General features: G+C 37.7%; 1 protein-coding gene across 7 annotated transcripts in view; it reads right to left on the bottom strand.

Annotated features, from left to right (window-relative positions):
- Window positions 1-2,311: 2,311 nt before the first annotated feature.
- LOC102231299 (estrogen-related receptor gamma) overlaps window positions 2,312-23,520 on the bottom strand; it is a 98,847-nt gene continuing 77,638 nt past the window's right edge. For all 7 annotated transcript variants that reach the window (XM_023332929.1, XM_023332925.1, XM_023332927.1 and 4 more), the window contains exons 7-9: window positions 10,490-10,596; window positions 10,241-10,403; window positions 2,312-5,924 (exon numbers count right to left, since the gene is read on the bottom strand). In XM_023332929.1, the coding sequence (XP_023188697.1) occupies window positions 5,680-5,924; window positions 10,241-10,403; window positions 10,490-10,596 (515 nt within the window). In that variant the 3' untranslated portion in view covers window positions 2,312-5,679. The remainder of the gene's footprint in view (window positions 5,925-10,240; window positions 10,404-10,489; window positions 10,597-23,520) is intronic.

Genomic DNA, 23,520 nt, shown 5'->3' with positions numbered 1-23,520 from the left:
ATGTGGCTACTTGGTGGTGTTGGAAAACTATAAATTGCCCTCTATAATTCAGTGCTTGTCATAGTCTTGTCTTGCAGAACTGACGACCAGAAAAATAGCTTGCTTTCTATTTGCCGATACTCTAGTTGTGGCAAATCATTATTTAAAAAATAAATGAAAAAAATCAGAGACAGGAGGCTGATTTCAAAACTGGAAGCCTGGTTTTAATTGATATTGCTCTACAGTAATAATCCTGAAAGGCATAGTTTGGAGTAACACATGTAATGTTTTAACCCATAATAGTTTAAGTTACAGAATCATAGGTCTCTCTTTTTGCAATGAACAATATATACAATGTGAAATAAATACATTTACACAAATGGACATTATTGTTGGAGCACACTTGTATGATACACGTCACAAAAATATACAGGTTATTGTTTTTCTTTTTTTTTTGTTCTATTTATTGATGTGAAGCACATCTAAAATCTACAGACATGTTTTTAATAATACTAGAAGGTCTTCTGTTGTCAGTAATTCTTCACCACTCAAGTGCCTTGTTACCCTTGCACATCTATTTTGTCCCACAAAAGTTTCTCTCTCTCCATTAAATATTCCCACGTTTGCAAATTCAGACTGGAGACAGGCTGCAGCACAAGTGGCAGTTACAATTTGGGATTAAATGACAAATATTGTAGAGCTGTAGGATGCTAAATTTTGGTCTTTGTAGATTTTAGGTGGAGCCAGGGGGACAGTCAGCCATGATTGGCCACTATGGGTCAATCAGTTTCCCCTTTGCTCCATTTAAACTCTTCTAAAATTAAGTATTTGCGTCAAGTGAGGGCAATAAAATGTTACCCAAAGTGCAAACTGGTCAAAATCTTGGTATCAGAAGCCCACCAAAAATCCCTAGACAGTCAATCCTCCCACTGGTATTTGTGGAAACACCAGTTTCGGTGGTTGTAATACTGTAGATTAATTCTAAATACAGAATCCTAATAAAAAGACATATCATCATTTGGCTATACAAGGTAACACAAGAAATGTGCAACTTTAGCTTCGTCATCTTACATTGTCTTCAGAGTAATCCTTGCAACAAAAAAGTGCATGAGGTAAAATGCTCCCCTCCACACAAATTGTGGCGATAAGTCAGATCAAAACCTGGACAAAGCCTCTGAGTCCAGAGGATAATTTCTTTCAGTCATCCAAAATGGCCTTGGCCGGAATAAGTGTCATCTGCGTAAACCATTTCCAGTGACGAGCACACAGATTCAGTTCAGCGTTAATCACTTCGGAGAGAGTTTAAACACTCTTCAGGGTGTTGAATAGGTCAGGAGTTCACAGGGATACAATTGACAAATAAATAAAAACAGTAACAAAAGACAAAGAACAGTTGGAAGAGAGCACCATTCTTCCATACCCTTTGTTTGGTATAATGTACAGTGGACAGTATTCAACACAATTTGCAAGGGGACAGTGGTCAGACATATTAGAATTTACAACCAAAACAGGAAAATCAACTCTTATAGTCAGAACTTAACATACAAATCTTTTATCTGTGTCTTGCTAATTTTACTCTCTTAAAACAACATATGACAATGTTGGTGATGGTGTGATTTTAAATATGTATTTTGGAGTTTAAATTGTACTGGACTGTACCAGGTGTCCACAATGTCATGGATGTTTTGGAGAAGATAATTGGGTTTCTTTGCTAGGGAAAGAAAAAAAAAACATTTTTTTTGTAGGCTTTTCTTATTTTTCTTTTGAAACATCAAAAATAATGACTGAGCTGAGCTTTACAGAGGGCAGATATGTACAGTGAATTTATCAAAAAAAGTGCCACCTATTAATTACTCAAATGTCCTTTTATTTCAGCATTATTTACCTAGAGATATACAGAATATTTTTATTCTACAGGAATGTTACACAAATTATCAGTTTCTTCATTTAGATATTTGATATTTAATGATGTATAGTTGGGTAGAGATGAATGCTGTAATTTGATCATGGTAGCCAAGTTGAAGAGCTTTATGTCATGTTTGGTTTATTTTTAGCAACTCCAGTGCCCAGACCCCAAAGTACTGATTGACAGAAAGACAAACAACATGGCCTCTACTCTACTCTGTTGTCTAAAGAAGAAGCACACAGCACAAATCACCACAAGATAAAGTACACAGCAACATCTTAAAAAGACTCAACAGAGGAGAAAAGAATGAAATCATAGACAATTTACAAACGGAAATTAATCAAAGAGAGAGCTCTTTTTCTTGACAGAAAAAACAGCAAACATGAAACGCACAGGCTGAACTACATCCCACCCCCCCCCCACGTTTTTCTTGATATTTTTTTTAACAATAAAATGTATAATGTTAGAATTATAATCTGCATAATTTACAATATACAGCAGGGTTAAAGAAGGTAGAGGAAATGCCCCTTACTAAAAATATTGATGGTTGATACAGGACATGTGTTGTTAGAGGTCAACTACACTTAAATTGCTGCACTCCTCAGCTGTGAAATGTTGCAATTTTACATTAGATTACAGTGTCATCTACAGTAGATATTTTGGCATTCTTATTTGGCTTTAAAAAATTACATACAGTAACAAAAAAAAAGTAAATGTCAACTGTCTACCTGTTATGTATGCTTCCTGTTCCAACTGTAAAACCCAACTGTCTTCCACCCTTTTCCAATTCTTTCTTCTAGAGAAACTATGTGAATTTAAACATGAAATATGTTCTTTATAGTTAACATTACGTTAATGTTAACTACATTAGAATACATTAGAAAATACATTAGAATTACTGCCATCAAAATGTATTCCTCATTTTAAGCCATTTAAAGCTACAGTTTAGCTTAGATAGATATTCACATCTTAAATTACTATTCTGAAAAGCCTTAACAGTCCAGTTTATACACAAGCTAATGAGGCAGATTTAAAAGACGAGTCACAAGCTAATTAGGTAGTTAGCCAGACAGGAGGCACGTTAATAAATATTAGTAGAAATGCATTTGATAAACTCTTCGATTCCCTTTTGTCTGAATGCCTCTTTTTATTATCTTCACTCTTTCTGATGGTTTACGATACTATTATTTTTACTTTCAATTTAACCATCCATTAACAAGGAAGAAGCCAGCTAGCATAGACTGTATAAGGATCACTTGTCAAGCCAAGGAAATCTAATTTCCAATGGCGAAGAGGGTTTTACATTTCACCATATTTGTAACCTCATAAAACTTTGTTTTTATAGAATTTTCACCTTCAAACACTATAGTTTAGCATATTAAACATTGATGGCCATTATGTAATTATGCTTCAATTGCAATTCAAATGTTTACCAAAGCAGAGTATTTAGCAGCATCACGTGATGAACTTGAAGAGTTGAAACACGAAAGAGCCCTTTAAATCAATTGTTGATGTCACAGGAGCCAACCCTCTCAACCCACTTTTATACCCACTTTTATACAGTCTATGACAGCAAGCAAACAGGAAGTGGTATGATTTAGTTAGCACCATTGCTTTTCCAAACAAACTTTGATTTAATGAGGTTTCACAGCTGAACCCAAACACATGCTCCTTCTGGTGCAAATTGATAAACTGAATATATTATTTGTGAGTCCCAAACAAACTCTCTTCCCTAAATCTGATCAACTTTATCCACAAAGATGACAAGAACATTTTAGGTATCAAATTTAATCTGGATTATCCTATTCCTGGTCCATATTGCCTATAGCTAACAGTCTTTACCAAATTTAGAGTCAAGTGTCTTCCAACAGCTAATAAGTTTTACAGAGAAAGAAAAGCAGCATTTCTTTTCTTTGAATACCCCTTTTCCCAAATTTGAGACTGGCACAAAATGTTAATATTGCAGACTTCGTCTAAATGCCCAAATCCCCCTATTAACAACCACTATTGCTCAGAGTTTTTAAGACAAACTGAATTGTTAACACATTATTACTTGTGATATTTGTTACATATATGTGATAATGTTGACAGTGGTCAGGCTGATGGAAATAAAAGAAAAGACATTGACTTACTCAGTTGTGAGAAGATAATTTTTAAATATAAAACAAAGCTGGAATATATGTCATATACAGGATGAAAATATTTACACTTATATTGGTATTACCATTATGATTCTTTTTTTAGGAGAAAAAAAAGAGAGAAAGACAAGTTATTTTAAAGCGAAAACAGTTGTTCTTAAGTTAGTTTAGTCAGCAAACCTTTCCGTCTGATTTGTATTTTGTCCAGTGACTGAATCTTCTGCTACATTTCTTGAGAGAGTCACAAGACACAGCCGCAAGAAATGAGCTGGAAGTTGCGAACACTTTAAGGTGACGAGAGCAGTAGTGAGGTGAGACTTTGGAGTGTGGATGGTGATCTTGGGCCAGACCATTTTTAATGGCACACTGAGAGAGTGAAACTGCTACTAATATTGTATGTGAAGAGCTGCAACCCTGGATCCCAAACAGCTAAAAATGTTTCAAACAGATATCCAAACACAAGAAGGGTGAATGACAGAGTATTTACCGCCAAAGAAAATGTGAACTGTTTAAAGGTTTTTGTTAGGAAGACAGTTTTGTTTCACAAGTCTGATTATGGTGTTGAATATCAACACAACTCGAGTGTTAAGACTCAAATCAGTCTTATAGGCCAACAGACCACAGCGTTGTCTAGCTGCCCTTTTTTTTTTTTTTTTTTTAAATCGTTCCTAGTTTCATCAACAGTACAAACACAGCTGACAGTTTTGGTTGACTAGAATCAATCGTCTTCATGAAGCAGAAGCTACTCAGGTGCTATTGAGAAAAGGGAGTCATGGAAAACCAGAAAACCAGAAAATGTTTAAACTGTTTGTTTCCATTCCTGGCCCTAGGTGCTCTAACCCAGCAACAACCGTAAGAAAAACTGACAAGTGGAGGGCAATCTTTCTTTTTTTTTTTTTTAGGTCCAGGACTGGAAACCACCTAAAACCAGAACAGATCGGGGTTATAACTGTAAAGTTTGCTGGCATCCTCTGAATGGGTGGTTCCATTCTTTGGCAGGGCAAATATCCTCTTCTTTTCTTTCAGTCCATCCATCCAAACTTCTCTGTACATGTACACCTACAACCAATGTCAGTATTTTCTATGCATTGATTTTTATTCCCCACTCAGTTCGTGTTGAACTTTAAAATTATTTTATATCGAATGGAATTGTGGAAAGAAAATATGGGGATAGTCTGAGAGTCTTTCAGAACTAATGTGGAGCGTTTTATTGTCTATTATGTTCCCTCAGTTGTCTTTCATTAACATTTTAAGTGTTATTTGATGCATAAATGTTCTGTCACAATCTGAATTTCTGGTAATTGTTATATAACTGCCATGAAGTACCTGTTCTGACCTGTCGTCTTTCATTGGCCATTTGTAGGGTTGAGTCCTCCTGTCCCTGTCTTCATCAAAAAAGGTTCCAGTGAACGCTCCTTAGTCAACAACTAGTGCTTTAGGGTTCAGGTATATGGTTTTGATCGATTCTGTAGGGGATGTGTTAGCCAACAACTTTTAAGAACATATCTGTGTGTGTTTGCACGTCTGTGTATGCAAGTATAGGAGTATCTGCATGTAAAAGAACAAGAGGTCATTTGAAGTTGTTGATCAAAGTTTGACATGTAGCTCAAGTCACTCAGACTGGCGTCTATCTGTCCTTCGATCCAGTCCCCGCCCTCAGACCTTGGCTTCCAGCAGCTCCAAGAAGAGTTTGTGCATTGGGACCTTCCCATCCTGCTTGATGCTGTAGAAATGCTGCACAGCCTTGGTGGAGGTCTGACGGAGTAAGGGGAGAGTCATTAGCAGCTTGCCAGCCCGGCGGGGATCCTCCTGGTGTTGGGAAGCCTCATAGTCCTGCAGGGCCTCATGGAGCACATCCTGGAGCTTCTGTACTGCATCCACATCCTCAATGTGCATGGAGTCTGGACAGAGAGGAAAGTCGATGTCAGAATAAAATTAAAAAATTAAAAAGATAATACATTGTCATTTTGTGGGATAAGATGCCTTCAATGCTACAATGAAAAAAAAAAAGGTTTTGCTTTCTTTGGTGGCAAAAAGACATCAAATGGGGTGTGCTGTGGTGACGCAGGGGGTTAGCACGCCCCACGTTTGGAGGCCTTAGTCCTCGACGCGGACGTCGCGGGTTCGACTCCTGGTCCCGACGACCTTTACCGCATGTCTTACCCCCTCTCCTCACCCTCCTTCCTGTCTGCCTACTGTTGAAAAAAAAATACGAGCCACTAGCGCCGCACAAACTCTTCGGAGAAAAAAAAAAAAAAAAAAAGACATCAAATATTTGTGAAAATTTGCAATCTGTCGACAAATTGTTTTAATCAGTCCTGTTGAAGGGCTTTAATTCTTTGTCATTTCCTACCTATCCAACTGTTAATTCCATGCAACAACTGCTAATCATTCCCCGCAGTTTTTTGCAATTCTGCAATCATGTAAATTCATACGGTCAACAAATAACTGTCAATCTGCTTAGGATTTAATCCAAAATCTGGGATTTATATTTTTGACTTAAAAAGCAAATATAAATTCAAATGATTTTTTGAGGGATCTTAATGTCTGCAGGCAAATGATGAAATTGAAATAAAAATCTGTATAAAATAGATTATTCAGCATGGATTCATTTAGTCAAAAATCATGTTTTTACTAGCAGTAAAAACATGGATGTAGTTTTACCAGTACATAAATCCAGACATTACTTTTCTCAATGTCTCTGAGGGGTGCGCCTGTGGGTGTGATGAATGGACAGGTGAAAAGACGAGTAGGAGGATAAAAAAAGAGATAGATTCTTGAAACGATGAAGAGATGCAGCAACAGCAAACATAGTTTCTGTGTGTGTGGCAAAATCTGTAGCTGCTCACGTCTTGGCTCTCTTGGTGTGTCTGGATGTTTAGCAGTAAAGGATGAGAATGTCTCAGTAATAATGCTCCGTATTGCTCCTTTGGGATGCAAAGTCCTAATGTGAGCTGGCCTTTGGCTCACAACCTCTGATCAATGTACTGATCAATGATTACATGCATGTTAAATAATAATTACAAGTCAACTATCAATGGCCACTGCACTTACACCACGCCCAGCTTTCCACATAATATTATGCTTTTAATCACTAGAGGCACGTTCACATGCACACACGTTAAAAACACACTGTAAAGACTAAAAAAAAAAAGAGAGAGCAGAAGGAAATAAAACCAAAGGAAATTGGTCACTGACATTAAAAACAGAGGAAACGAACAAAAGTGATGATACTCAAAGAGACAAAACAAGTCAACATTTACACAAAGATTTACGCATTAACACACACAAACACACCCCAATACGCAATGCTGAATTTAGGGAAGGTAATACATACATCAGTATGCAGGACGAGAGCGGTCAGCGGGCTGATTTCTTTGGGATCAATAAAAAGCTCAGTCTATCATATTTCTGGTTGAGATCAGCTGTTGTGTTTCCTTGTATTTTTATTCCTTGCAGTTTTTAATGAATGTTTGCTAGCAAATAGGTTGTAAAGAAAGAAGAAGGTGGATGAATTTATTAAAAAACTATGAGAGAAGTAAATGTATCATCAAAATTTTATTTACATGTAAAACTACATTGGCTTATTTAATTTTAGGCCAAATATTAAGTAAATGTACATTTCATTATGTGGAGATGGCTTCTGGTGACAAGTCAGTAAAGGAGTACTATTAATAAACTCCATAAAAACAATTCTACTTTTCTTTATTGTTTAATTTAAAGTGAGGACCCTCCTTATGTGCAGCCAGTACTTATCAGGATGAAGTTTTATGGAAATTTAATGAGTTTCACATTATTTTTATTAGTGTAGAGTTTAAGCTGATAGACATGGCTTCTGCCTGTGCCGTGACCTGCTGTACCCTCTCAAGTAAAACAGCAGACTTTAATGAGCACAAGCACATAAGGCTGTTAAAAGTGTACATGTTAACATGGAACTAATTCACATATAAATGAGGGAAAACACAAGCATAAGCACACACACTTACACCACAACACACATGTACCTCCTGTTTCCCATGGCCAGTTTAGCTTTCTTTACATGTGGGGCACGTTTGCTAACATTTCTTAAGGCTTGGCTTCATTAATGCAGACGATTAGCATCCTGTGAATTAATTAGTGTCAGTGCCCTTCAAAATGCTAATGCTAGCATTCTGTTGTCTTGGAGTGCAGTTAGAGTCTGGGCAAAGATACAAAGTTCTTACTGTACATGGACATCAGTGATGAAATTTAAACAACTTCCCACAGAGTTTAGCAGCCTGTCATTACAGTCACGCTAATATATAACTGGACTCTAGAAGTAGGTGCTTTTACAGGACTTCTTCAGTTTGAATTTGCTTTTTTTGATGAGTTATTTAGAGACTCCTGGTATATGTTTTTTGAAAGTAAATTAAACTGCAAATGCCAATAAAAAGACAGTACTCAAAATCGACCGACGTTAATGTAGTTTAGTACGACATTGTGATTCTCAAACCTGACTAGAAAAACCTGGCATGGTGCTCGATCAATCAAATCATGAGGGTTACTTTTTTTAGCAGCATCAGCAGACACAATAATTATGATAAGAATAGGAATCTATAGAATTAATTTATTTATTTTATTACATTGAGTAATTAAGTGTGATTGCACTGAAGATTTATTTTTGTAAGAATTTTACGTTTTAGGTATTACTAAAACGTAAAATTCATAAATTTATCTGTTGGTTTTCAGGAACAACATCCATATTTATTTAACAGACAATAATCATTTAAAGCAACAGATTATCAAGAAAGAGAGCTTCCAACATCAGTCACAATGTTTTGGTTCACAAAAAGACAAAATTGTTATCAAAACCCTTAAACCTGTGCTTTATATTTGCTATTTTAATTTTTATTCAAATTATTATATTCAAATAAAAATGTATTCAAATACTTAAAAAATACAACTATGCTTTACTAACTAGTTTTATAATGCCCTTTTGTTGTTTATTACTCCAAAATTGGGGATTGATTCAGTCTTCTCTTAAGTCTGGCTATTTAAATCACTGCCCATGGTCAACAAATGCTGGTTATTCCTGAAATCTCTCCTCATAGTAGACAGTTGTAAATTGCCAATATAGAAATGGACTGAATTGAATTAAGACACAGGGCACTGCAATCATTCTTGTCTTCATCATCAACTATTGTTTTAGATTGAATTCCACAGACTTGAAAAATACTGAGTCAGCAAAGTGTATAAATTTATAGAAATAGCATTTGGTAAGGAAACACAGCTGCACACAAGATGTGACAAGTAGGAGAATTTCACAGAAGGTCTACTGGAAAACAGCACCAATGTTTTAAAACCAGTATGCACTCTGTCTGTTAAAAAGAACTATTTCAAATTACTTTTAGATCCACATTCCTGATTTTATATATTTTTCCTGTGATTACCATGTCAGAAAGATGAATGAAAAACACCCTAGTTTATACATTTATGTGTAAATGTTTGGATTGTTGACGAGCACAGATGAAAACTGACACACACAAAAAAAAAGGGTTCTACTTCACCCATTGAAAGCGCTTGCAGTACATTCTCCCATTTAAACACATTGTATTGACAGCTTCCCCCTTGTAATTAAAGAGTACTGAAGAGCTGGCTGGCTTCCAAGACAAAGTTCAAAAGACGGGTCATGAGAGGAAGAAGGTGTGTGTGTGAGTGAGTGCGTGTGCGTCAGTCAGCTGTCGATGCAGCTGGACACATCAGAGACGGGCCTTTATCGACAGATTCGGGAGCCTAATGATTTTACTTTATTTAACAGGCATCTGAAGAGACGACTATGCTAATTATAAAAGGGATTGCCACTTTGTTTGGGGGTTGAATTCAGATTGAACATGTCTGTGCATGTTTGTACTACACCCCCTCTGAGCATGCATGCATAAAATATGTGTGGGCATGAGCGGCACTTGTGACAATTGGAGTATGACAAGACAAATGTGGGTGGCAGTAACAGTGGAAGTGGTAAACTTGACAACAACAACAACAAAAAAAAATCCATCCCCTTATGTGTAAGCATACTTCATCAAACATGCACAGGAGTGTTATTGTGTGTTTGTATGCATGGTATTGAAATCAGGCTCTGGTGTTTCATCCTAAATGAGCCCCACGGGAATAAACTAGATTCCTGGGATTAACTCTCTCTCAGCAGACAGACATCAGTGCACACAGAGAGAAAAACAGCTAAGCGTGAACAGTTTCAAACCTGAGTTAGCCAGCGCAATAGCCTTGAGAGTGACGAATTCTTCCTTCTCCAGCTTCATAGACTTATATTTCTTGACCAGCTGAAGAATAGCGTTGTTCAGGTCCAGAAGGCCAGCTAGTTTTGACTGGTCCTCATCCATTATGTAGTCCTCAGCATACACCAGCTACAAAGAAGCAAGGAAAAAGACACAGATTAGATTGGAATCTGTCAATTTCATTTGAGCAAGAAGAAAACAGTGAAGCCTCCTACTTTATCTTCAAAGGAGAGTGAGCGATACACAACACGCAAAATCAAGATCTCCATCCATGCACTCTGCAGTAGACTCATCTGGTCTGCCAAAGACAGCGTGGAGAAACCTGGAGGAAAGTGACACATCCAAAAGACAAACATTAGGAAGGGAAATTTCTTAATTTCTTCCTTTATGTTTGTTTGCTGGTTTTTATTTCTGCCATTTCGAATCAAATGCACAAATTGAATGTTTTATGCATTTTGAATTTTAACAAACTCATATTGAGGTGTGTATAAAGTCTCAACATAAACTAAGTGTTGAATGAATGTTTTTGGGAAGGAGAGAATAAAAACACATTGTAGAGCACTTTTTTTTAAAGAACAGAACACTTTTTCAAAACATTAAAATATACTGTATAAAGACTGAATTACCTTTTACTTATCAGTAATACTGCTATTGCAAGTAACCAAATCCAAAGATTACAATAAGTAATCAAAAGTTAAACTACAAAGTAAGGAAGATATATAAAAGACAGGATAAAAGGGTCAAGCTCAACTACTTTCTATCTTTCTGTTTTACCCTTCATCCATTAACTTGACCAGAATCCTCCTTCCAGTACTCCTCCTCCACTTCCTCTGTCCCCTTGGCTCAGGGCTATTCCCTGGGGGATGGTAAGCCTTATCTCAGCCTGCCACAGCCTCCATGGATCAATGCTGGACATCACTGCAGCGCTACTCAAAACACACACTAATTGCTGCTACGGCCTTAAAACTGCTGGTTTCTTTAGTGGTCAATCCATGTCCTTTCATTTGGAGATCTGTCTTTTTCACCACAGCCTTTGCTTTTATATCTGAGTCTGTCTTTCATTGACTGATCTCATCTGTTTGCTCTTTTTTTTTTCTTGCTCCATTTTCATGCATCTTGTCCATTTAAATGCTTAGATATTACTCCTAATTATGGTCTTATCCTTATGTTTTTATTTTCATTTTTTTTTTGTAATTGTCTTACTTTTGTATGATAAACTCTTTTCCTTTTTATTTCTCTTTAATGGAACACCTGCCCACTCACACATCTCCTCACAGCTGTCCCGTCCTCACACACCTGTCCATTCACACCTGCCTGTCTGCCTACATGGCTGCTTTTTCATGAGTGCAAACCTTCATAGAGAATGCAGCGACAGTGAACCATGAGAGCACACCTGTCAGACCTCATTGCAGAGCCACTTCCCCCAGTTTGTTCATTTGTGTGTGTGTGTGTGTTGGAATAGAGCATCCTGCCAAGAAAACAGGCAGATGAGAAGGCAGATATAACTTTAGCAACATCTGCTGCAATGGGCCTCCTCTTGAGATGCTGGATATATTAGGTGGAGTTTGTGTATTGGGGACAGGTGCCTCATTAAGGCGAAGCTGCAAGCTAGTGTTGATTGTAATGTTCTTGGGTGTTTCAACAAATATTTCATTTCAAGAGATATAAAAAACACACACACATCAAAATATAGCGCCTTGCAAAACAAAGCAAAAGAAAAAACAACCTTTTCACACTCAAAAGTGAGGTATTTGAGGTCCCGATTACAAAAACTTTGTACACAAATTAAAATAAACACAACTACTACTAATAAAAATTGTTTACATCAACAAAAATCATCTGCATGATAAGTGGGTTTGTAAATGCGGTCATTGACAAACACATCCCTCCTAATTACAAATAAAGTGCACACATGTGCACGCGTGCACACGCACACACACACACCCACACACACAGCATGCAAATAAAGACCAATAATTAAAACCTTGTAATTAATTTATTGAGCTGAAAGTGCAGCTTTTCTTTTTGAGTCACATCAACGATTTTTATCAGGATGAGGTGTCTTTATGCTGCAACTATTCTATGAAGATTTGTATATCTTGAGAGTAGTAAATAATAAACAAAGATACACTTTCATGGTGCTGGCTTGTTCTATTTTTTCCCATAGTCTATTTACACAAAATGCCCATACATGAGTCTTTGCATGTGCACAGCTAAGCGTGTGTTGGCGTGTGTGTGTGTGTGCCTCTCCCTCTCTCTGCCTCACCAGCCTGTCTGCGCCGTTCAGCCATCCAATGCCTCTTATCTGTCTGATTAATAGGCGGCCGGCTTCAGGACAAATTAATTAACAGATAACACCATCTCTCCCTTCTTCTCTTCCACCTTTCCTCCCCTCCTTCTCATGAAGCGATCGATACAGCAGAAGAAAAGAAACATCAATGGGAATTTAGTGCTGATGATGGAGAGAGAAGGGTATTGATGGAGGGAGAGAAAGTATGAGAGAGAGCGATGGAGGAGAGAAGAAAGTAAAAGTGGGGGGAGAGGAGGTAGGAGGAGAGCTGATGGTGGAGGTGGGAGGGGTGGAGACCTTTCTTTCATACCTGTGATTTCAATTGACAAAAGAAGGTTCCTTATTTGGTTCTAATTACATTTCCTTTCTGCCCATTGTTGATAAGGCATCTCATACTGAGTTAGGAGGTGTGAGTGGGTTGTAAGGTTGTTGTAATGTGTGGAGCTTTGAACTTAGTTTTAGTTGCTTAGTTGGATGTGGAGCAGCGTACATTCAAACGACTAAACATTTGCTCAGAAATGTGTAGATCTACAAGAAGTTTATGCGGCTGTTTGTTGAGAGCAGCCAATTATAGTTCTGTCTGGAAGCAGAAATCGTGGAATGTTGCTTGTTTTGAGCCTTTTCATGAGTTTTAGTATATTTTTTACCATAAGTGCATAATGGTCTGTGTGCATGTGGGTGTCTGTGTGTTTCTCTGCGCATGTGCCACACGGCATCTGACAGAAAGAGGCTACAGTGCAGTCATGCAAACTTAACCTCCTCTGCTTGCTCTTGTGCTCTCTTTCTCTTTTCTTTTCACTTTTCTCCATCAGATAGCCACATGAAAACAAACACGCACACACACAAGGAAACACACGTTGATTCCCCAGCCACCCTGCGGCCTGTTTGTCTGCCAAATGAGTCCTGACTGCACGTTTACACCGGAGACCGCACAACAGCCGGGCTCAGACACACACACACACACCTACAGGATAGCCCTCTCTCACGCTCCAGTTGCCTCGCAGATGCACACAAACACACATATCTCGGAGCCCTATATTTGTTTTTGTGTGGTTACAGGGCAAACTGGAACCAGTGAGAAGCGATTGATGCTTATGAACACATAAATGCGATTCAGTGTATGTATGAGCATGCTATGCTGGTGTGTGATAACTGTTGCATCAACAAATATATTTGTGTGTGTATCTCTGTGTGTGTAGAATAATGAAACAGGTGTTATTGTGGGGATTTGATCACTGTTATTAACATTGCACACAATTATACAACTTAATACAACTAGCAAATTTCTAGGTCAGTAGTTTGACCTTTATTTTTTTAGGAAAAGAAAACAAGAGGGTGTTGATATCCTCCAGGTCTTTATTAATAAATGTCCTCATCTCGATGTTGAATCGATTTTGTATGTTGAAAAGAAAGAGATTCAGCTGCAACAAAATTTGGTTGAAAAAAAGTTAGGACACAAAAAGCATCTCACCTTAAGTGATACGTTTCTTGTAGCCACATGGGTTTTCTGATATTGGCCTAAGGAAATTTTCCAAATATTTTTGAGACCTCTTGAAATTCATTTCAAAACTCAAAACTGCTGCATCCGTCTTTTTAAAGGTCTTTTTAATCTTACCGTGGTCTTCATTGTTCAGTAGCGATTAGCATATCAAACTAAAATGCATTGCATTACAAAATACTAATTAATGTTTTCATTATGTGCATTTGAAGAGAAATAGTTGTGTGCAATGTTAGCCAGTTTCAATGGGAATAAAAGTTAGAATATTCTATTTTATTATTAAGCAGAAGACATATGTTTTATAGAAATATATTTACAAAGTCAAAAATGTAAACAGTTTTTTTCTTCATTTTTTATGGTTTATTCATGTTAGTAAATATTTGTCAACATTGTTAATTGGAAGCTGATATTAAAAAGACACAAACAAATACAGACCGTCAAAGGGCATCCAAATTTGTTCACCAACTCTATGATGCACATCAGTTGGACAGTTTTGTCTCAGTGGTTTAAGCATAGTTTAGTCATGGTCCTCCATGGTGGATAATACCTCTACACCATACATTTTGTGAAAATGTGTGCACATGGCCGATGTGCTGCCAGCAGAGAAGCAGGTCAAATCAGTGCTGCTGGGCTACATCTAATCAAAATGAGCCAACTTCCAACTTAATCCCACTGTGAGACTTTAGGTTAGATAAAATAGGCCAACATTGCTGCGGCAAGATAAGTGTGATATGTTTTACTGGAGTATGAATCTTCTACACATCAAAAACCTATATTTTGTCTTACATCAGAGGATAAAAATTTGTTAAGCTTATTTTTCACATTAATAGTTGAAAAGTTGGTAGTACTGGGTTTGTTTATATTCCCAACAGTGTGAGGGGCTGCCAAGATTAGCATATGTTAATATGTTGATATGTTGACACCAAATGTGATGGCTTTACAAGTTTTTTTTTTAGTCTTTTTTACAGTTTTCAAAGCCCAAAGTGGAACACTTCAGGTTAGGGGATGATAACAAAGGCTTGGATACTCCTTAAGGTCTTGTTAAGAACTGCAGCTAGACAAATGCCATATACGTACAGATATAGAGACGGACAAAGGAGGTACTGATGAGCAAGACAAAAAAAAAATGTTGTAAAGTTTTTGTAAAGCTTCTGAATGTAATCTGAGGATTGACAAGTTGCCCATCTTTTATGTTATCCTATCTTCACTTTTTAAAACACATTTCATTGACAAGCGCTGTGATTGTATGAGGTTGGTGTTATCACTGAGGGAGAGGCATGTCTGGATTTCTGTTCTGGACCTGTTGCCCATGTGACCCGATAAACGTAAGACAATGGATGCATGGAAAGACGATTAGGGATTTTTACTTGTAAATACGTAAAATATAAATGACATAAATATCCCAGTTATTTATGTCATAATGAAGCCAGGGACCACCCGTTCGTTCTGTTAAAATAGCTGCTACTTATTTGACCATGTCTACAGGGCAACCATTGTCAGCCTAAACAATGTGACAGCTGTAATCCACATTTCTTTTGGAAAGTTATCTGACTTGAAGTTTTAAGAAATTAAATTGCTTCAAGCTGCATCCCAGAAATGTAAAACAACGTTGTGAAACTGCTTATGCAGTAAGCAAAATCAGGGCACAAGGGAGTGTGTCGTCGTGCATAATTACCTTACGCTCATTAATGACAACGTAAAAAGATGACGATGTCTCACTTCTCTACAAAAGTGTCAAAAAAAATTAACGCTTTGTCCACATGAAAATCAAACAATTTTTTTTTTTTCTGAAAGGAGTCCCTCTCTGAATATCTGAAAATCATTAAACATTATTGCTAAAGAAGATGGATGTTCACAGCATGCTATATCCATGGGAAGTTGAATGGAAAGATGAGAATTTTATTAAAAAAAAAAGGCAACCAAACACTCAGTGTGTCAGATCTTCTTATACTGTAGGTAGACAAGAGGAGATGAGAACAATGGAGTTTCAATGAATTTCCTTTGATTGTTTCTCATTGTTCATTTCCAACAGTGGAATGTTCTATGTTCAGCATGTGCACATACTGTGTCCTGCAGGGGACAGATTTAAGTCTACTGGCCCACTGAGACCGAGATTGCATGAGGATGCGTGAAGTTTCCAACAGTTACCAGCTCAACGGTGCCCTGTGTGTATCTCAGTGTGTGCTTTTGTCATGCAGGCACACTGTGTGACGGCATGAAACTCCAGTGCTCGCTCTCACTACACTGTCTGTATGTGTTTGTGTTTAAACATGCGCAAATTGTTTCCTGCTGGGCAATGCAAGTGCTCCCTTGTAGTGCTCTCTGAGTGTGTGTGCGTGTTCATGTTTGTGTGTTTGTATCTCAAACTGTTCCGTACCATACGGACAGACGACAGCCAAAATGAACATGGGCCCCCTGTGATGGCTTTGGTCAGGCTGAAACAATACACACAAGAAATGTGAAGAACGCAAACTGTCTTGCACTCACACACCCAAACACACACATCCACCAGCTGACCCAATTACACAGAGATGCGCAACGAGATGGAAACAAATCTACCCAGAAAACCAGTTAATTTAAAAGAGCTTAAAGATACACACAGGATACACATTCTCTTACACACCCACACACACACACACACACGCCTGCTGACACATTGTGGGTTCTTAGACACATTGGGTTTGGAGTTGACATGACATACACTTCTAAATCATATGTTAAGTTTCAGCATTCATGGCCAAAATCCTTGTAAAGTTCTCCTGGCTGAAACCGATTCTTAGTGTTATTTGTGGTCTGACCTGGTGAATACAACTGACAGATTGGATAACAAATACGTGCTTCAACTTCCTTGATAGAGGCAGCTGTATTGAATCCTCCGCCAAAATAGAAAAATAAAAAAACAGAAATTTTGCTTATGTTTTAAAAGCCCATGTGACTAATATTTAACTGAGTTTGACTAAAATCAAAGCAAAGAACATCCAAAACACAGTCTGTTACACTGGAACTTGTGGGATTTCTTAGTTTGACCTTTTTATTTAGTTCAACATGTGAAAAAAACATATGAACTGCTGTGAATTATTTCAAAATTAGGTCAAATTTTCTTCCCACCAAAAATAGAAACATACCTTCATCTTCAACGAAGACGCGCAGAAACAGGTTGGCATTTATTGTTGAGTGTCTGAATAAATAAAACAGGAAGTGATTCTATTTGAAATAATTGGAAGCTGTTTGCCTAATGCTAATATTCACTGATGTTTTCCACTGTTTCATTCTTCATGTTTTTACTTTGCTTTTCCTTTCTTATGGTTAAGAATATGAAGATCAGACACAATGATAAAAGTCAGAAATAATATATTAAGTTAAGGGTCAAATGTTTTACTTTGAATGAGTTTGGTTGCTGTCAACCATTGACTGTTGGACACATTTATAACCTTTTTACACACTGTGACAAACGGCTTTCTTACAATAAAAAAAATGTCTTCTCTGAAGTACGAGCTACTTTTTCAACCCTGTCAAAAAAGGAGCCTCTAACCTCACATACAATCACAGTCATCTTTATGATTATTTCATGACAACTAAATTTAAGTATACTGATGACAGGCCTTTGTGTATAAACTGTTTGTAACTTTTGCTGAAGACTATTTCATAATCTTTTTGTGTTGATATTAAATAGTAAACCACAGGAAAATTAATAAATTACTTTATTTGGTTATAGCACTGATTTTAAAACTGTATTTTCTTTTCAATTTAGTCGCATTTACTAAAGATACATTACAAACACAATTATACACCTGGATCCTCATCCTCTCAAACATTCTTGGTTAAAATATCTTTCTTCCCCCTTCCCCCCTTGAGCTCTCTTTTCTTCACCAACCCCCCTTTCCTCCATGCGGCCTGGGGGAGAGCAGAGCAGTCATAGGGCTGCGGTAGCCTCTAATCAGTGTGAACAGCCAGCTAATTACCAAACCCTCAGCCCTGCCTGACTGTTAATTGCATACATTAGACACCATCAGCAGCACTGCAAGATTAACACTTAAAATCTTCCCATTGCTGTAGTGAAGATGAGTGCTCTGTAAGTGTGTAGGCGTGTGCGTGTGTGTGTGTGTGTAAAAGACAGAGACGTAGAAGAGAGGAGGCATAGTGTGTGTGTGTTTGGTGTGTGTGCTGTCTCTGTGGTTGCGGGTGCTAATATTTAACACTTAATTAGACCCAAAATGATATTGTCTCAACACGAAGGCGTTGTCTAGTGCGCTAGCTGTTGCCGTTGTGGGGTTGCTTGGGTGGGGGCAGCTGGTCGTTGAGGTCGTCCAGGGCAACCCCAAGTCTCCGTGGAGACGACAGATGGAGTGACATTAAGAGCATCGCAGTGGAGCCATTTCAAATAATAAAATATCAATATTTACATTTTAATTACCTACTTCTAGCTCCACCAGGGCAGAGTCAAGGAGTGTGTGGGGGTGTGTAGTTAAGTGTATGAGCACTGCAAGCTCCACTGAGGCCAAGTCTTTTTGACTCCATATAGAGACCAGAGACCTGCTCCAGGGATAACCTTCAGTTCTACTTAATGATTTTTACTGAAATAAATATATTGCTGCAGTTCACACCTTATTTTTCAGCCCTTCACTACTAATACTCTTTTCACTTTTTCCTTTACTTCTATCATCCGTCCTTTTCCTCATCCTCCACCTTTGCATCCTGCCATTCCCTCCGTCAATATATTGCTGATGCAGACTGGATTGACCACTCGGGGTGTGTTGGGGTGTGTGTGTGTGTGTGTGTGTGCACAAATCTGTCTGGGGAATTAACTGCGTATACACACAGCCGAGCAGCTTACAAAGTAACTCTTTCTGTCTGTCCCTTTTTCACAAACATATACAACACATGTAATGCTGCTGGTCATTACTAATGATTACAAACTTAAAATGCAACAAGCGTCAATGCTGATAGGACACCAACCAAGTATAGCATTATGACAGATTGCCTATTATGGTGTTGGTCCACCTTTTCCTGCAAAAACAGCACTGAGTCATCAAGGCATAAGCTCCAGTACACTTCTGAAGGTGTGCAGTGGGATCTGGCACAAACATGATAGCAGCAGATCCTTTAAGTCCTATAAGTTGCAAAGTTAGGCCTTCATAGATTGGACCTGTTTGTCCAGAACATCACTGACTGAATTGAGGTCTTGGGAACTGGAGCCCAAGTCATGGTTCCCAGGGATGGACTGGGCACCGTGACTGTTCTGCTGCTTTACAACCCCATGCACAAACTGTGACATTCTGATATGCTCCTATCAGAACCAGCAATAAATTATTCAGCAAATTGGGGTATTGTAGTTTATAAGTCTGTTTTGAACTACGTATATGAACTAACTTTTTCTCCCTTTATCCATCATCAGATGAGCCCACTTCTGTTTTTCTGATCACTAACCTGTTATCAAAATACTCCTCAAGAGTTTCAATTTTGGGGATGCTGACCTCATTGTCCAGCAATCAGAATGTGGTTTTTGTCAAATTGCTCAAATTTTTACATAAACTTGGGAGGACAAAATATTCTCTTGCAGCCTAATTCAACCCACCCAATAACACGTCATGGTGACGAATTTATATTTTGCACCTTACCTGCCAGTGGTCATAATGGTTTGCCTAGTAGGTATAATTGGGAGATCTCATTACAGATTATCCATATGCGTCTTTTTAAGAATCCAGGGCATCTGGCCTTTTATAGTAGATCTAACATTGCTTTTTGGTTACAAATGTATTAAAAAAGTATTTAAAAATAACGTCACAGGATGTACTCCCCGGCATAATTGGTGTATCAGCAAAATCTTACTGATTGTGGCTTTAAAACAAACCCAGTGGTCCTTATCCAGGCCTGGTGTCTCTATATGAGATTATGAGGCTGTGTTGATTCTATCTGTCTAATCCCCCGTAGCTTCCATAAAGGGAGCACCACTGAAACTCCACAGGGATTAATTTACCATTCACAGATTAGAGATATGTTTGCCAAAATCACCATTGAGAACCCAGTCAGCTAGAGGATAGGCTTCAACCACTGATGCGATGCAGAAAAGAGGAAGGGAAGGGAGTGAAAGACATAAACAGAGGGACACAGCGGCAGAGATAAAAACGAATCCACACAGAGCCTCCTTTCCTGAAGCACCATGTCTTAATGTCGTTGCTTGAAGACAAGAACATTAGACCTCATTCCAGCTCCTCATCTGGGCCTGAAAAAGCCTGGGCTGAAAATCTTAATTAATTGTCCAATAGTGCTGTGGGGTCATTATGCATTGCAATAAAGAAGCGTGTAATTATGAGATTTAACAGCCATTACCAAGGCCAGGAACTCATATGTCATCATCAGCAACCAAGCCAATGGCTTGGTTCGGCTGTGTGTGTGGCTTGATAGACAACTCACACACAATGCACATACATACTCCAATGTGAAAATATAGTGGTCAGACAACAAGGAGAAAACTACCTTTTATATTAGAGGACAAGTAGTTATGTGCTAATGTACAAGGATACATGAAGACTAACAGTATTAAAAAATCCAAAACATATAAACTGGAAAAATGACACACAAACGCACACCCACACACCTGCACCAACTCATAGGCACTTAACAGAAGCCCATCAGTCTGACCCAGACAATAAGGCAGCCAGCTGTGATGGCAGCCTGCAGATGAAACATCCCATCAAGATTAAGCAGACACAAAAATACACATATTATTACTACTGTGGGCATGTACGTGTGTGTGTTTGTATTTACTTTGGGTGCCCTGTAAACCAAAGGGAGGAGAAGTCACAGCCATTTCTTACACAGCAGGTGAAAAGTGGCAAACTCTTGCAGGAATTACATGATGTGAGTAAAGGCAGGCAGTCAGGTACATCTGTATTTAGTCCAGTTTCTAAAAAGACAACTATCTATGAAAGAATGTGCAGTCCTACACTGCTGTTAGCTTGCAGATGGTTTCATTTGCTTGTCTACGAAATGTTTGCACTTGTTACATTGTTTTCAGCTGGTGACTCTCATACATCAAACCTATTTTCCCATCTGCTAATGTCCTTATGGAAACCCTCTTGTATGTTATTTAAAAAGGGTGAAGAGAGGGAGAGGGGGAGAAAAAGTAGGAAAAAGGAAAAGCAGAATAGAAAAGATCAGCGAGAAGGAAAAGCTACAGGAGAGTAAAATGAAGTGGACTATGGAGGAACAAAAAGTGAAAAAGGAATAAATAGAAGGATAGAGTAGTGAGGCAGAGGAAGAATAACCATTTCATGCCTGTCTGTGAACTTTGCATGAACCGAGATAAAATAATGTGAAGCCATGACAAGCCTGTCCCTCCTTCCGCTAGATTTGCAGTATGCATACCTTAGGTGTGTGATATGCGTGTGTGTGTTGAGGTGGATGAATCTCTGCGTGAGCTCTTGGTGTGTATGTGTGTGTGCACTCCAACAGATAGACCAGGATGATGATGATTTGAAATGGAGTTTGGCCTGTGCGTAATTATGATCATCTATCTTTATGCCCCGCCAGCATATCATCATATCACATCATTTCTCTCTTTTTCCGTCTAGGACACCTGCACAACTACACAAACACACAGACAAAAACTCACAAACACAGAAGCAAATTGAAAGTAGTAAAAACTGACTGTTTGCTCATAATGACTTAGATGATGATGGGCTCAGATGGTCTGTTGATTTATTTGTTACTGCTTGTCTGGTTTGACATATAAAACTGTGTGAGTCTGTGTATGTAAGTACAGTGACGTCTTTGGATGTGTGTGTTTTTAAAGTGCTTCTTAACAGAAACATGTATAACATTATTAGAAATTTGTGTGGAAAGGAGGCAGAGAATAGCTGACATAGATAAGTCAGGATTGTCAGATTGCGGAGAGTCTTTCATAGACTGAAAAACAAATGTAATTACTTGAAAAAGAAACATTAGATTACAAAACAATGCAGAGGAACAATTTTGCAAATACTTTTTTCTCTTGATAAGAAAAAAATTTTCATGGGTTGCTTTATTTATTTGTTTATTTTTTTTTTTTTACAAATAAAAATGTAAAAAAAAATAAATGTGTGTTTGTATTCATTCCCTCTGAGTTGGTACTTTGTGGAACCATCATTCAAAGCATTTACAGTCACAAGTCTGGGGTATATCTGTATCAGCTTTAAATATTTAGAGACAGATATTTTTGCTAAATTAACTTTGCAAATTAGTACGAGTTCTGTCAAACTTAATGCCAAAAACTAATTGTCCACCACCATATTTCAAAGAGTGTAGAGTTTGTTTTGGATGATAGGAAGTCTTAGTTTTCTGCCACACAAAGTGTTTTCCTTATATGCAGGCGAAAACTTTTTTTTTTATCTTATCTGACCAGAAGTCCTTCTTCCACATGCTTATCTACAACTTTATCCCTGACCCGTCTGCTATGTTCCTTGGTTTTCATGAAGTGATTTGTTCACAGATGTTCTTGAACACACCTCTGGAGCATTCAGAAAACAGCTGTGCTTATACTCAGCTAAAATGATCATCGTCATTTCATTTACTAAAGACACAAAAAAGTTCATATAAGAAATAAATAAAAATATTGAAATACAAGTAAATAACACAAAAATAGAAATCACAAAGGTCACAAATTTACATTTGTGACATAAATGGCTTTTGGAAGCGATTAGTCCAAAGGAAGTTCATTGAAGTAAAGTTGAGTAAAGGGAGCTGAATACAAGTGCATGCCACACTTTTCAGATTTTTGTTTGTAAAGACAGTTTAAAAATAGTTGAATTCTTTTAGACAAAGGTTACGAATACGAATAAGTTTGCCAATTTTTTCCGCTACTTGAAGTAAGACATATTAAGACAGTCAAGAATCTTGAAATTATCTTGATACGAAAGACACAGAAACATACAAAAGATATGTTCATATGTTATATATGATATGCATTTGTCAAAAAGTAAGAGAGGGTGTTCCTTGGTCTTGCTGGAAGATAAAAAAAGCAAGGCACAGTCAAGAAAGCGCCTTCATTTTCTCATAATGGTGATGCTTCTGCCTTAATCTAATAAAAGTAGTCCAATTTAATCCAAACATTAGAATCAAATATCAAATATTCTTTCCCTAATTTGATTCCATCAATATTTGTTTTCATCTGCAAACAAGGATGTGTTTGTTTGTACTGCAAGAGGAATTCATGGTGGTGCAAAGGAAAATAAGATATCTCTTTTGCATGGATGTGAACAATAAAACAGACAAACAATCTCTCACACAAGCAAACAGACACATATTAAACCTTGGGGATGAGCAGAAATGGAAATCAAACACAGTGAACAGCGCTGAAGGAAAATCAACAGAGACTTGAAGCACAAGCTTGCAGATAGCCATCGAAATCTACCAAGGCCCATTAACTAAATCAGATTGGGATTCCAAATGCAAATCAGATTCCAATAAAGTCAGATTAA

Source organism: Xiphophorus maculatus, chromosome 4, assembly GCF_002775205.1.
Source record: "Xiphophorus maculatus strain JP 163 A chromosome 4, X_maculatus-5.0-male, whole genome shotgun sequence".
NCBI lineage: Eukaryota > Metazoa > Chordata > Actinopteri > Cyprinodontiformes > Poeciliidae > Xiphophorus > Xiphophorus maculatus.
This window is presented reverse-complemented; position numbering and strand designations above follow the sequence as displayed.